Consider the following 15,001-nt stretch of genomic DNA (forward strand, 5'->3'; position numbering starts at 1 on the left):
GTTTTGTATTGTCTAAACCGAACCCCCGTCATATGGACTAACCTCTCTTCCTCCTCTTCCTCATCCCTGTGATCCAGGGTCAGACTCACCGTCCTCCTCCTCCACCCCAGAGGAAGGAGACACAGAGGACGACGGACAAGCAGTGAGTACCACAGCACCACCACCACCACCACGATAGCAATAAACCACCCCTACTATAAAACCACACCACCTTCTCACCATACCATCACGCCTCCAACATACCGCCACCATTACACCACCATACCTCCACCATACCTCCACCATCATACCACCATACCTCCACCATGCCTCTACCACCAAACCTCCAACATACCTCCACCAGACCACCAAAACACCACCTCACTACAACCACCATCGCACGCTCAAAGAAACATGGAGCAGGATTTGTACTTACGTGCCAGCGTGTCACTTCCAGTCCCACACAGGAAGTGAGTCGTCGTCCAACAGCAGGAAGGAGATGCTTCCTAAACCCATCACCATAGTAACCAGTGAGTCATCGTCCACCTGCTTCGTGCGGCCTGAGGAATTTGGCTTCGCCGCCGGACACGGTGTCACCACGCAGACGCCAGCGCAGGTACCACGTCACCACGGTTACTGCCCAGATAATTACTGCCAATCCTTCCACCATCCCTCCATCATCGATCAGTCCATCAACGAGTCAATTCATTCAACCATGCTCCATTCATCCATCCATTCATTCATTCATCCAAACCTCGTTTATAATAGTGATGACGGATCTAACACGACAATAAAATGATCAACTTTACAATTGAAATGTTTGAAATATATTTTGTCTTATTTACTCTAAATGTATTTCCTCACGGCTTTATGCTTTCTTGTGCGTGTTTTCATTCATTGACACATACAATATTTAGCTTGGCGTCCCTATACACTCCTCTTTTGCTGCGGTCACCCCAGACTGTCTCTCCTCTAAGACACAGTCACAGATCATCAATCCCGCGTCGATCCCACACTGACCGTTGCTCTCCCCCCCACCCCTCCAGATCCACACCAGACCAGGGCAGCTCTCGCAGGTCGCGGCCGTGCTGAACCCCCCAGCGCCCCCGCCCCCTCCCCCGGCACCGCCCAGCCCTCCGTCGGGCCCGCCGGCCTCCTCCTCCTCCCCTCTCTCCCCCACCTCCCCCACCATCTCCCTGCTGGAGGAGGGAGACCTGCGCACCCTGGACCCCTGCAAAGACCTGTGGGGCTCGCGGGGCTACGAGGACTACCGGCGCGCCGCCTCCACCAGGACTATGGTGGGGGGGCTGACGGGGGGCGTGGTGGTCAGCGTCGGGGGGGCGGGGCTGCAGGACAAGTCGGAGCTGTGCGTGGTGCGCTTCGAGAAGGATCCAGGCTCGGCGGGGGGCTCGGCGGGCTGCGAGGTCACCGTCAGCCTGGACAGCAAAGGGTCCCACCAGCGGCTCTCCTCCTCCTCGCCCACCTGCATGGCCTCCGCCCACCCCTCCTCGGGGGTCTCCTCGGCCGCCGGCTCCCCCCAGGAGACGGGCAAGTGCTCGCCCTCGCCGTCGCCCTGCTGCATCCACGCCTCGCTGGCCACGCCCCGCTCTCGGACTCGGAAGCGTGGCGGCGGCGGCGGCGGCGGCGGCGGCGGCGGAGGGAACGGGAGCGGGGGCAACGGGAGCGACCCCGGGGGCTGCACGGGGGTGTGCCCCGACGACGAGGACAGCCCGTGCCCGCAGGGCTCGTCGTCGTGCTCGGCGCGCTGCGTGTACTGCCGCTCGGTGTTCAGCGCCTCGGAGAACGGGCGCGGCCGCTGCCGGGACGCGCCCGACCCGGCGCTGCGCTGCCTGCGCCAGTGGACGTGTGTGTGGTGCGCCGAGAGCCTGCTGTACCACTGCATGTCGGACTCGGAGGGGGAGTTCTGGGAGCCGTGCTCGTGCGAGGACTCGCCGGGCGGCGGCGGCGGCGGCGGCGGCGGCGGCGGCGGCGCCCACACGCTGTGCTGCGCCCGCTGGCTGGCGCTGCTGGCGCTGTCGCTGTGCGTGCCGTGCATGTGCTGCTACCTGCCGCTGCGCGCCTGCCTGCAGTGCGGCGAGCGCTGCGGCTGCTGTGGCGGGAAACACAAGGCGGTGCGGTGAGGGGGGGGGGGGGGGGGGGGGGGGGGTGGAGGTGGGACGAGGGTAAGGGTGGGGTTTTATGGGGTGGATGACAAGAGAGAGAGTCTAGTGGAGGGAGAGGAACCGGGAAGGAGGCGGAGCTTAGCGGAATTCAGGAGGAAGTGGGGGGGGGGAGAAGTAGGAAGCAGTTGACCCTCGACCTCCTCTCCCCCCCCCCTCCCCCCACCCCACCCTCAGCTGTGACATCATGGCCCCTCCCCCCTCCCCCTCCCCCCCCCCCTCGCCAACAGCCTTCCACCGGTTCTCTCTCTTCAACCTGGGGGCCTTCTCGCTCGCCCCGGCCTTGCCGCAGGTGGAGGTCAGCCGGCGCCTTCTGAACGGATTTACCCCCCTGTGCCCCACCCCCTGTGCACCCCCCCCCCCTGTGCCCCACCCCCTTTGCCCCCCCCGCCTCCTCCCGAGGTTGACCGACACCGCACTACAGCGGGAGCGTTGCTACGGAAACTATGATGTGTACACTGTTTCTAAATGTTCTTCATTTTGTTTTAGGTTTGTTTTGCTTCTTTTCTTTTTGAGAGAGAGAGCGAGAGAGAAAAACGGACAAAAAAACTAAAGATGTTTATATATATGATTGTTTTAATTTGAACTGGTATATTTTATTAAACGTGAAAACATGAAAGACCTCCCCCCCCCCCCCCCCCCCCTCACCACTACCATCTTCAACGTTCATTCCCGATGACACACACACACAGACAAGTTCACGTAGTCACAAACCTTTGGTCTATGGGGAAGTTAGTGTTTTGTTTAGCTTGTTCATTGGTCAGAAAATCCAAGTGCATCTTGATGTTAGTCTGCATCCTAGTGAGGTTGAGACAGATAGATCAAGAGAGAGGGAGAGAGATGGGTGAGTACAGCCAATGAGAAGAAAGAAAATATCTAAGGGTGTTACTGTTGCCCGTTTGAGTTGAATCAGTGTTACGAACGCCTGGTGGGATACTTAATCAAAGGGAAAGGTGCAATGCTAACCTTAGAGAAGAATATATACGATTGAACATAGTTCCTGTATAACCCTTTCAGGAACACGTTGATCAAATCTGCGGGTCTTACTGTGTTGACATTCTTCTTGTATAATCAGTCATGGTGCTATATAATGGAGGCCTACTGTCACACAATTAAAATGACAGAATATTTGAGCTCCCAAGACCCCCAAAAACACACAGGCCTGCGCCGCAGCGTGACCCCTTCCATGACCTACCTGGGCCTTTAAAGATGTAATGCACCAAAAAAGAATTGTGCAATGAACTGTACTGAAATAATATTTTTGTACCGATTGCCCAAATAGGAAGAAAACCTGATCCGTGAAACGAATCCTATGGCATCCTGTTGTGTCTGACACTGCACTAGATGTTAATCTCATGTAGTATTGGAGGGTACAGATGTGGCCCACTCACCTTCTCCAGCGGAGGCCCAGTAAAAGCATTCGGAGGAGCAGGTGATAGAACAGGGTTCTTTGCAGAGTGTTTCTTCAATGTGAAAACCACCGGTCACTGTCTGGTTCTGAACCAAAGCCCAGACCACTACAACCCGCCCTGGCCATCTACAAGACTGTGCCAGGGAATTAGAGACGTACGTTCTTAATGTGCCGGTAAATCGGTTATGCGGACCGGAATGGAAGGGAGTGGCTTGCGTCAGTTGGTTGCAGACCGGTGCGGCAGCCAGTAATGCTCTGCGTTCATATTACAGCAAGGCCGTTTGTATTAGAAAAGGTAGCCAGGATGTGATGGATATAATGTCTTGGGACCTTGTTATTTTGCTACCTTCCCTCTATCACTCGGAAGTCATTAGTCTCACGTGTCTGACCAGGAATCACAGCGGCCTGAGCTTCACGGAAGCCTAACACAAACATTTTATATACTTGTTCATTTCTGGCTGTCGGTCGTTTGCCTGAAAGCGGTGCGGGCCATATTTGGTTTGGGATCCAGACCCTTACCCTGTACGTCCCAGGTATTCTACAGCTGGAACACCTCTGAAGATCTCCCGTCTCTGATATCTGTTAGACTGCCATTGTCTGTGTGTAATCCCCCCCCCCCCCCCCCATCACCACCACCACCACCACACCAGGTTGCCGTGGAAACACACACACAGAGCCCCCCCCCCAGACTAATGAGCCACTGCACCTTCCTTGTCAGATCTCCACGAAGACCCCATCTTACATCTTAATAAATGTGCCTTTTGATTTGATTAATCAAAAACCTATGATTTCTGAAGTAAGTTTAAGTACTTTTTGTTTTCTCCTTTCCGGGTTATTGATTTCTGCCGATGTGCATATTTTCCAAATGTACGTATTTATTAGTTGGAAAGTTATTGATGAGATATGAGCTGTTTATTTATTTGAGATATTTATTCTGATTCTTTATTTTTTGGAGACAGGTTTTTAATCTTGTGTGCCGTCTTACTTCTGACTTTGTGCCAATGTGCTGCTTTGAGGTGTTACATATCGTGGGTTTGTATCATTATTAAACCCCCACTCTATATTTTAACTGACGTGTCTTCCCTTGCTCGCTGCCTTGTGTGTGTGTGTGTGTGTGTGTGTGTGTGTGTGTGTGTGTGTGTGTGTGTGTGTGTGTTGATCGAGCAGGTCACATTTTAACTTGAGGCTGACATACCATGTCTAACCCTGCTCGCTTCATAGAGTGTCTGCTTTTTGTGTGTGTGTGTGTGTGTGTGTGTGTGTGTGTGTGTGTGTGTGTGTGTGTGTGTGTGGAGTTGGAAGCATTTGAACCCTGGCCTGTACCAATCCTGAACCAGGTTCCTCATTTTCCTAATTTAAATTCACACTGGGCATTCACTTAACTCATCAAATATGTTACATAATTTTTTAACACATCTGTCAATATACCTAGGGTCTGTCCGGCAATTTTTGGTCAGAACAATGTGGTGTGCTTTCGCATAATCTTCAACGTCCAAACATTTCAACTGACCAATAGAGGTAGCCAACTAGATCCATGTAGCTAGTTGCTACCTGAAGTCTAGGAAGTACAGGAAGTAAAACGATGAGACAGAAATACTCAAAAACTTGAAAATTACTTAAAAAAACTTTACTCAACAATAGCTGGTCCAATGGAAACAGTGTGACATGGTTTTGAAGTATCGTTTGAACCCTTAACGGTAAATAAAACAGTGTTGGAAGACTTTAGCTTCCATTCGACTTACAATAGCGTGCATTACTCTAGTGTTAGCCATTACTGCTAGCGACATGGCTAACATTGGTGTGTATCATGTTGTTGATGAGGTGTGATTGTGGTAGGGCCCAGTGGTAGACTGGACTAGATTCACTTGGAAGAAGCCATGTGCTGCCTCTTGTGTTTGAGGATCTCGGTGGAGCTGAGGGTCAGGTCCTCATCGCACACGTCACAGTGATACAAGCGTGTCAGGCTGGGCGCAGACAAGGAGCATGTTGTGATGCTGCTCTCTGCCACTGAAAAACGAAAACAATGTACAAATAATATAAATAATAAAAGACTGTCATAGCTGACAGAGACATTCTTTTTTGTCAAGCAGAAAAAGAAAAGATAAAGCAAAAGTAAACAAACGGTTTGATTTCTCACCGGCTTCTTTGTCTTGCAGTTCCCCGGGTGGCCTGCAGGTGGCCTCGTGCTGCATGCGCTCCAGTGGAGTGAACGGCATGTAGAGGGCGCAGTTTGGACACGTCCAAAACGTCCGCAGACACTCGCTGTACAGATCCCTAGAGTCCTGCAACACACCAAAAAAAATACTCGTAAAATACTAGACCTCTGCTCTGTTCAGCGCATCTCCATCTAGGCTGTGGCCTTTTTGAGCACCATAGCAACCATTAAAGGTAAGTTGGGAGGATATGTTGGTGAAGGTGATGCATTTAAAAAGTAAACATTTGATGTGGCATTTACTATTTACTACTTACTATCTCACAATTTGTCTTTTGCTACATATTGTACAGCAAAATGTTCAGATAGACATGACAAAACTAATTCATAAAATATCGAATCAAATCACAAAGCACTGGATCAAACCTCCTGTCATTACACAGGAAGCAGGAAGGGGAAAAGCGCCCTTCTGATTGGTTGAGGGGTGGTCACATGACTCACAGCCAGACAGTTGTAGGTGAAGTAGGGGGTGACCCTCAGGCCTCCTTTGATGGGGTCCGGCTTGGCCTCCACGCCCGGGAACAGAGGGTTCTTGGCGGGTTCGCTCTGGGGTTGGGGGCCTACGTACAGGTTCTGTGTTTGGAAGGCTGTTAGTCTCCGCAGGCTGTAGGACACCTGCCACGAGGAAGGAGAGGCAGCAGAGGCAGGAGGAGAAGGAGAGGAAGGAGGAAGAGAAGGCTGTCAAAGCACAAACTCTAAAAAGGAAAACGTCCATCCCAAAGCAGCAAGTAACATCTGATTGGTCAGTACCTCCGTGTAGAGCATGAAGCGGACCAGACCCTCGCTCAGTTTGTCCATGTCTTTACGGGACACCCCACCGGCTCCCGAAGACCCCTGGCCCGGACCCTGACCCGGACCCTGGCCCTGGCCCTGGCCTAGACCCTGGCCCTGGCATTGACCGATCCTGGCCTGCAGGAGGCGCTCCCAGTCCGCCCGCAGGCTGAGGGCCGAGGACAGGACCTTGAGGGCCCCGTCGGGGTCCCGGAGCTCCAGCTCCAGCCAGCCGTCCACCACCAGCCGGCTGCAGTCAGCGTTACTGTCCACACAGTTGGCCACTAGGAGCAGAGCCTGGAGGTGAAGAGAGAGACAGACAGAGAGACAGAGACAGACAGGTTCATGGTCTATTGTCAAGAACAATTTTACGCAGGTTTCTGTGTACAGTCAGGTCACCCCCTTCATAATTTTTTATCATTACCTAACTTTTTATCATTACTATTTTATAATTCTACCGAAAGTGCGATGCATACTGCTTCTTGTCGACCGACCGATCACCTGTTCTAATACCTGCAACTACCCAAGAGATTCAGCCACTCAGAATAACGTAGTGGGTCGGGGCTGCTCCATTCCCAGTCGAAAGGTGCCGAGGTCAACCCCCAACGTCGGCAGCCTAACCTGTGGGCATCCTTGCGCCAGGGGCCCCCCAGACCCCGACCTGCATCTTTATTCACTGTCAGGCCCTTTTAACAGGAGCGTCGGCTCAATGCCCCAATAGCAGTGTGCCACCGACAGGGCGGTGTATGAGCCCCCCATCCATGCACACGTGGATGCGTGGTTGACCTGCAGCGCTGGGACCCGCACACAGTTGGACAGGTAGGGCTTGTTGGTCTCCAGCAGGGTGACGAACGACAGGAGCTGGTGTCTGCTGCTCTCCGGGCCCTTTCGCTCCACCCCTGGTTCGCCGAGAGACACCGACCAGGAGATGGACAGTGAGGGAAGGAGAGGGCGAGGGAAGGAGGTTACTTGATGTGACGTGGTCATGGTTATTTTAGGATTTTTGTTCCTTCGTTATTTTGTCTGCATGTATGCGTGTGTGTGTTCGCAAAAGAGAGAGATTTAAAACACACACACAGGCACAAATAGAAATTGACAAAAAAACAACGATTTACAGTATATGGAAAAGACACACAGAGAGCCACGCAGAAGGAGAGAGGCGTTACCCAGCTCTCGGACTTCATCCTCAGGGACATGCAGGACCTCGGGGTCGCTGGCGAACACGCTGGTGGGATGTATCACCACGCTGTGCTTCATCCTGGTGTGGAACACCTGTGGACGAAGAGCACCACTCAGGTCCCTATAAAGACTGCCTAATGGGCCTTTCAATCCTTCAAACATGGCAAGGTTGCAATTCAACACTTTGATTGGCAACTTCAATGTTGCCAATCAACACAAGGATGTGAATCAACACATGATGAGGCCTTAACTGCTGATCTAGTGTGTCTCGACCTCGTTTTAAGGTCAAATTGTATATTTGACACGGTCAAATACACTGGATTAAGCACTAAGTATTGTACGTATAAATGTGTGTGTGTGTGCGCGTTTGTGTGCCTTTGTGTGTGTGTGTGTGTGTGTGTGTGTAAGTGACACGTACATGTAAGTGTAGGCCTGAGTTTTAATGAGCCATGACCATGTAAACGCAGTAATCAGTATTTCAATTTCTTTACCGGGGAATGTGATCTTAATCTGTTTATTCAGTTTTAAATCCATCTAAAGTGTGTCTGTAAAAACAGTGATGGTCTCACAGGTTTGACGGAAGGACCTTTCCTGGGAGAACACACACACCTGTTCGGAGTCCTTCCGCGTGCTGTTGTGCTCGTCGGGCAGTGCCAGCTGGGGGTACAGGCCGCGGCACAGCACCAGCTTCAGGATGGACTGTTGCCGCGACGACAGGTCCTGGCTGGCCAGGGCCGCCTCCTGGAGCTCCGACACGTTGTGACGCAACTTGAACTTCACTTCCTGTCCACGGGAGGAAGCAGACAGGAAGTGAGCAGGAGGCGGGCCGGTTAAGAGGGGGTGTTAGCGCTGACATGAGATTCAGGATTGTGGTCATGTTCACGTGGATGGAACAATGAGCAACAGTTACCAGTCACTAAAGGGAATTGTATGCTTGACTTTCAGGTTTCCTCATCAGTGCAAACAAGTAAAAAGATAAAATATAACTAAATTTTCTATACTTATCACTTTACTGTACTTACTTATAAAAAAGGTATACAATTTTTTAAATCATCAAGCTGAACTCACTAGAACACACCCACACTTAGATGCACACACCATCAAAAACAGACCCAAATACAGCGTTATCACACACTAACCCGTACGGGTCACATTACAACACACACACACACACACACACACACACACACACACACACACACACACACACACACACACTCTCCGGGATGACCTCTGACCTGTATGTCGGTGCCCTGACCGGGCCGGTTCTTGTCCTTGGATCTCTTGCCGGCGTCCTCTGCGTCCGAGCCGGAGTCGGAGCCCCCCTCGGCGTCCTCCCCCAGCCGCAGCACCTTGCGCCGGCTGCCCTCCCCCAGGTCGTGCTCCCTCTTCAGCTGGTGGAGCTTCCTCCGCTCCGTCAGACGCTCCCTGCGCTGGCCCCGGTCCCCCGGGGCCCCGCCACCAGGGGGCGCCGCGGGCTCCAGCAGGCCGTGGCTCTTAAGCAGCTCCTGTTGGCACCACACGCACACACACACACACACACACACACACACACACACACAACCACACACGACTGTCTTAACGAGAGGAGATCTATATTAAAAGGCATGTACATTTTTAAATGTGCATTAACTCAATTATCAATCTAGAGCTATAAATAATAACAACCAACCAAAAATATGTTTTTTGGGTTACTGTATTAATAGGCTCACAAGTCAATCCCTAAACGCTTTTCTCAACTAGAGACTGAGGTCAATCTCGCAGGTTCCGCTGCTAAAATGACCAGATAGTTCTTAACAAACCTGTCATGCACGCTATTAAGGTGGTGACATGCAGAGCTCCTGTGTGCTCGTAAACACCACAACACGTGCGTTATAGGATGGCTGAACCAAAGAAAACTACTAAGAAGATTGTTGTCTTTTTCACATAACAGGCGAAACATTGTGAAGTAATGTCACGTTGCTCGGGTCATCCATCTTCTATCTTTTAAAAAGCTTGGGGCGTAGGTCTGTTAGCGGCCATCCTCCCCGCCGCTCAAAAAACTCATTTGTATATAGCAATCCTGAGACGTTTGGCAGGCGGCGAGAACTCTGAGCGTCTGGTTATTCTGAGACCGCTTTATGACGTACACCTTACCTTGAACTGTCGGCGCAGGTTGACCATCTCGTAGAGACGCTGCTCCTCCACGCCACGCCTCCGGCACCACTTCCTGGACCCGCCCCCTCGCTCCCCCTTCACCTGTGAGGTCAACGCACAACCACACGCTTAATGTACGAGTAAAACACCTTCATGACCCGTCCAGACACCCTGTAGGGCTTTATTTGGAGTGGGACACAAACTCAAAATCCTTCAATCATGCCAGCAGAGAAATTAAAGGGCTCATATTTTACCACCGGGTACAATGTTGAATAGCCAATAAAAAGGTGACGCTATGGTGACATCACACGTGGGAGTGTCCGCCCAGATGTATGATTGATTGATACAACCTACCAGCCTACCCCGTGCAATGTAGTGTATGACTTGTAATGGACAATCAACAACACACATTGCACTAAAATAGGGACCCTATCAAATAAAAATCTGTACGTGTACGCAGAGGTTTTTATCTCTTTTATTATTTTTTTATTATATTACTACCCGGTACTATTTGCGGTCACATCCAGATTGCCCTCTGGAATGATTCAAGCTCTATCTTATCTTATGTATTCACAAGACGATAGCTTGCAGTTGTTTGAGCCTGCTCTCCTGCTCTGAACACAGACGACAACATTCTGTCTGGTCATCGATAAACCTTTCAATAAAAACACAGATTTCAGGGGGGGCCCCGGTGGCTCACAGGGTAGAGCGAGTACCATACAGGCTAAGTCCTGAACGCAGCGACCCGGGTTCGATCCTACTATCCGTTGTCCTTTACCGCATGTCCTCCCCTCTATCTCCCATACCTTCCTCTCTGTATCACTCTGTAATAAAGCATAACAAATGTCCAAATAATCTCTAAAAACCCATATTTCCGTTCCAGCGGCTGACCTCCACCCAGGCGTTGAAGGTGTTGAGCAGGGTGAAGGGGTCTCCCTGGTTGCTGTGCAGGGGCTGGCGGGCGGTGGCGCAGTCGGGGTTGTGCTGCGCGCTGCGGAGGAACGGTGACTGGACGCTGAGCGCCGCCGCCACCGTCAGCACGGGCTCCACCACGTTGAACACCGAGCCCAGCACCAGCATCTTACCTGGACACACAAACACACACACACACGTGCATTTTTACACTGACCTACAATCCCTCTTATGATGAATTTGACAAAATAGTGCTGAACTATCTGTATGTTTGTAGACCAACTAAAATCTTGTATTGTAGTTGGTCTCAATGTATTCCCCTCACATGAACAGGAGCTAGGCTACTGTAAATGTAAATTAAAGCGACTAAGAGTAAAGATTCTGAACAACTCGTCTGAATCTTGGTAAGACTGGCAAACACCAATTTACAGATATATTGCCGTATCCCTTTAAATGCATAGATACAAAGTTTCATACATTTAATGATAATACATACAATGCAAAATGTTAAGATATGATTTTAATTTATATTCTAAACTGTCAACCCCATCTAACCAATGGCTGAGCCATGAAACAGGAGATCCCCACCAATCACAACGTCCACAGGAAGCTGGGCCAGCAGGCTTCCTATAGAGGTGAGCTCCCCTCGGCTGTCTAGCGCCCCCTGCTCCCTCAGGTAGGTCACTGCAGTCTGGATGCTGGAGGGAGGAGGAGGGTCGATGAACACGAAGGACCTCGGGTCCCCCAGTCCCATGCTCTTCATCTGCGAACAACAGTTACATCAGAGAACCACAGGGTTACACCAAAGAAAATCAACCTCCCATCAGAGACCTGTAGTGTACCATCATAGGACCTCAACCTTACATCATATAACCCCAACCGTTCATCAGAGAACCTCAACATTTCATCAAGAACCACTACCTGACATCAAAGGAACACAACCTGCGTGTGTTTCAGAGAGAGAGAGAGAGAGAGAGAGAGAGAGAGAGAGAGAGAGAGAGAGAGAGAGAGAGAGAGAGAGAGAGAGAGAGAGAGAGAGAGAGAGAGAGAGAGAGAGAGAGAGAGAGAGCCTAGTTCACCTGGAGCACCAGCGAGTCCAGCGCCACCCGGTGGATCTCCGGGACAGGGTAAGGGGCGAAGGCGTCGTAGTCGGACTCTGCGTAGAGGCGGTAGCAGACCCCGGGGCCTGTGCGCCCGGCGCGGCCCTTCCTCTGCTCAGAGCTGGCCCGGCTGATCCAGAACTCCTGCAGCCGCTGCATCTTGGCTTTGGGGTCGAAGCTCATCTCCTTCACCTTCCCTGAGGAGCCGCAGGAAGGACTGTTTAGATCGTAGTTGTTTTTTACACTGCCTGTCTGGGATGCATCTGCTTGACTTAATAAACCCAGTTCTAAACGCTGATTGTCAGCATGAGGAAGACTAACAGCCCAGTGTTTAGGCTAAGCTTGGAGTGCACGACAGGCTCAATATACGTACCAGAATCCACGACAAAGCGGACGCCATCGATGGTGACCGACGTCTCTGCGATATTTGTGGAAATGATGCATTTTCTCACCCCTGGAGGGGAGATGTCAAACACCTGAAAATACAGCAATTAATGTTAGTCCATGGGTGTCAGAATTAGAACACACTACGCCCTGCATGGCAATCTGTCTGAGAACAACATAATAAATGCTGCATGTCCATATGGTTCAGAACTTCACCATGCATGTCCATCTGGAAAACAGCATAAGGCTACCTTTCAGCCATAATTCTCGTTGACAGGAGCTGCTTCATTTGAAGGAATTCCAGAGAGTACATCCGTTAATTGCTCTGTAATGCATCGGTAGTAGCTACTGCAATTATGATCTTAAGCCTTGACTATTCTGAGCCTCACTTGGGCTAAAATGGTCCACTCAATGTCAACGTGCTAAACACAGGGACCAGTGGTAAGCCTCCATGTAGGGCCCCGGAGATGGCAGCCCCGGACTTTGGGGGGCCCGGGTTCTGCTTGCCTTGTCCTGCTGGACCAGGGAGAGGGTGCTGTGCAGAGGCAGGACGATCCAGCGCTGGGTGTGCGTGGCGTACACCTGGCAGGCCTCCTGGATGGTGGAGATCTCGGCCACGCCGCTGAGGAAGAGCAGCAGGTCGCCGCGTTCCTCCGGGGGGTAGCGCTGGTCGATGCCCTGCAGCACACGCAGGTACGGCCGCGGGTCCAGCTTCTCCAGGCGGGACGCCTGCTCCTCTGGGGGGATGGGCTGGTAGACCACCTGCAGGGGGAGGGGGAGGGGTTACACATGTCAGTTGTTTGATGTGTGTAACAGACAAAAAAAACAAAAACAAAAACAAACAAAAAAAGCTAACGTAACATTACAATGTTACGTTAGCTTTTTTGTTTGTTTCACTGCACCGCTTCATGCACCTCATATTTAATATCAATGATATACGTGATACATATTTGTACCTAACTTTTGTTTTTTTTGTGTGTGTATTATCACTACTACAGTGTTTTTGATTCTACATTGATGTGCCTTTGCCATGTATTTAGAATGGTGTTATAGTACACTATATCTGATTACAAAACCCCTAAATGACTGAATGAATAAATGAATGACAGGTCGTGTTGCTGGGTTGAACGTGCTGCTGGGTGTCCTCACCTGAATGGGGAACAGCCTGCCAGGCACCTGCAGCACTGGTGCCCCGGCGAAGTAGTTGGAGAACAGCTTGATGTTGATGGTGGCCGACATGAGGATGAGCCGCAGGTCTGGTCGGCAGGACAACAGAGAGCGCAGCACACCCAGCAGGAAGTCACAGTGGAGGTGTCTCTCGTGGACCTCGTCTACGATCAGCACCTGGTACTGGGCGAGCCCGGGGTCCTGCTGGATCTGACGCAGTAGAAGACCCTCGGTCAGGAACGACAGCTTGGTGGCCTCCGTCCGCGTCGTCTCAAAACGGATCTGGTACCCCACCTGGAAAGATACATCACAGAAGCATTGCATTTTCTGTCCACTTACCTTCTTGTGCATGAGTCATTGATAGTGGTATCAAATAAATGTACTTTTGATATTAAGACCTTGGTGTTCACGACAGCTTACCTTTGATCCATATTGGTTGAGACTCTCAAAGCTGACCCTCTTGGCCAGTGAGATACAGGCGATACGACGGGGCTGGGTGCAGGCAATCTGAGTGAAGCCGGAGGAGAGGAGATACTGGGGTACCTGGGTCGACTTGCCGCAGCCCGTGTCCCCCGCCACCACCACCACGGGGTGCTGCCGCACCAGATCAACGATCCGGTCGCGGTACTGGTAGATGGGCAGATTCTTCTGGTCATTCCGTAATTTTGCCAGTTTTGCGAAACTCTGCCTCTGCCTGAAATCCAAGAAGTGTAAATATGCCAAACGACAGTCGGCGATCTGTTCTTGTCCCAACCCGGAGGAGCGGTTTCTGCTGTCAGACCGCCCGAGTCGCTCCTCGACGTCTCCGGTGCACACGGACACGTTGATGCGATACCGCGCGTCATACTCTTTTGGTAGACCCAGATCTACTTTGCCTTCTTTTCCTTCACCCGTTTCACTGCTCTTACTAGGTCCGAGGCCATGCATGTCCTTTTTAGTCCTGAACCTCTGGAAGCGGTCAAAGAAGGCCCAGAAGTCCTTATGTTCCGTAGTCCCCGCCTGGATGTAATCATGCTGGCGAAAGAAGATTTCGTCCAACTGAGCCCGACACTGCGGGTTGTCCCAGTCCCAGCTTCCCCTGCTATCTCTCCTCTTGTCTTTATCCATTTGTTTTTTACCGGCAATAAGTCCCCTTTGTAACGTTTTGGAGACCTTAAAGAGTCACCGTCCAAGAGTGAAATGTTCAGGGGCGCTTAACGTGAGTTCTGAGTTGGTAAATAACCCAACGTTACTGGATAGAAGGCATCATAATAGTACCCTCCTATATCATACAACATACTGTTGTTATAACACAATTCTTTATATTGCCGCAAGTTATGAATGAAATATCGACCAATGACTTTAAATCCGGTTTATTGTCAACACTTGGCAACGCAATCCCAAACCAGAGCAAACCGAAGCGGCGGAGCAATAACACGTCGGGACCATTTCCGGTCCGTCTCCTTTCAGGTCTCAAATAACAGAGACATGGTGTCTATAAGTTCCGTATGTAATGAATCATAAATTAATAAAGCATTTATTCTGACTGTCCTTTTCTGGAGACATAAAGGGCCGCCAAGTTCCACGAAAT

At 51.1% G+C, this 15,001-nt stretch overlaps 2 protein-coding genes across 2 annotated transcripts in view; one reads left to right on the forward strand and one right to left on the reverse strand.

Moving 5' to 3' along the window:
• The window catches only part of spred3 (sprouty related EVH1 domain containing 3), a gene marked incomplete at both ends in the record, with an annotated part of 3,505 nt that extends 1,385 nt beyond the window's left edge, over positions 1-2,120 (forward strand). The window contains 3 exons of the mRNA XM_079732967.1: positions 78-142; positions 437-595; positions 1,026-2,120. Coding sequence (XP_079589093.1) covers positions 78-142; positions 437-595; positions 1,026-2,120 — 1,319 coding nt within the window. The remainder of the gene's footprint in view (positions 1-77; positions 143-436; positions 596-1,025) is intronic.
• A 3,068-nt stretch (positions 2,121-5,188) lies between these two features.
• On the reverse strand, positions 5,189-14,814 carry dhx34 (DEAH (Asp-Glu-Ala-His) box polypeptide 34). Its single transcript, XM_079733702.1, has 16 exons — positions 13,852-14,814; positions 13,414-13,725; positions 12,772-13,026; positions 12,254-12,356; positions 11,860-12,077; positions 11,369-11,543; positions 10,760-10,953; positions 9,869-9,970; positions 8,971-9,240; positions 8,342-8,515; positions 7,720-7,825; positions 7,340-7,452; positions 6,533-6,850; positions 6,224-6,397; positions 5,708-5,852; positions 5,189-5,577 (listed from the first exon to the last, which is right to left on the reverse strand). Exons 1-16 carry the CDS (start codon positions 14,536-14,538, stop codon positions 5,432-5,434), a joined length of 3,492 nt encoding a protein of 1,163 aa, XP_079589828.1. The 5' UTR covers positions 14,539-14,814; the 3' UTR covers positions 5,189-5,431.
• Between the last annotated feature and the right edge of the window lie 187 nt (positions 14,815-15,001).

The sequence above is a fragment of the Pollachius pollachius genome (genome assembly GCF_949987615.1).
Source record: "Pollachius pollachius genome assembly, chromosome: 3".
NCBI lineage: Eukaryota > Metazoa > Chordata > Actinopteri > Gadiformes > Gadidae > Pollachius > Pollachius pollachius.

Excerpts from the sequence above, each read along its gene's own strand:
- dhx34 (XM_079733702.1), bottom strand. The coding sequence starts at position 14,538 with ATGGATAAAGACAAGAGGAGAGATAGCAGGGGAAGCTGGGACTGGGAC. Across the intron at positions 12,078-12,253 it reads CCGCTTTGTCGTGGATTCTG|GGAAGGTGAAGGAGATGAGC; the intron begins GTACGTATATTG and ends GCGGCTCCTCAG. Across the intron at positions 9,971-10,759 it reads CCTTCAACGCCTGGGTGGAG|GTGAAGGGGGAGCGAGGGGG; the intron begins GTCAGCCGCTGG and ends TTGACCTCACAG.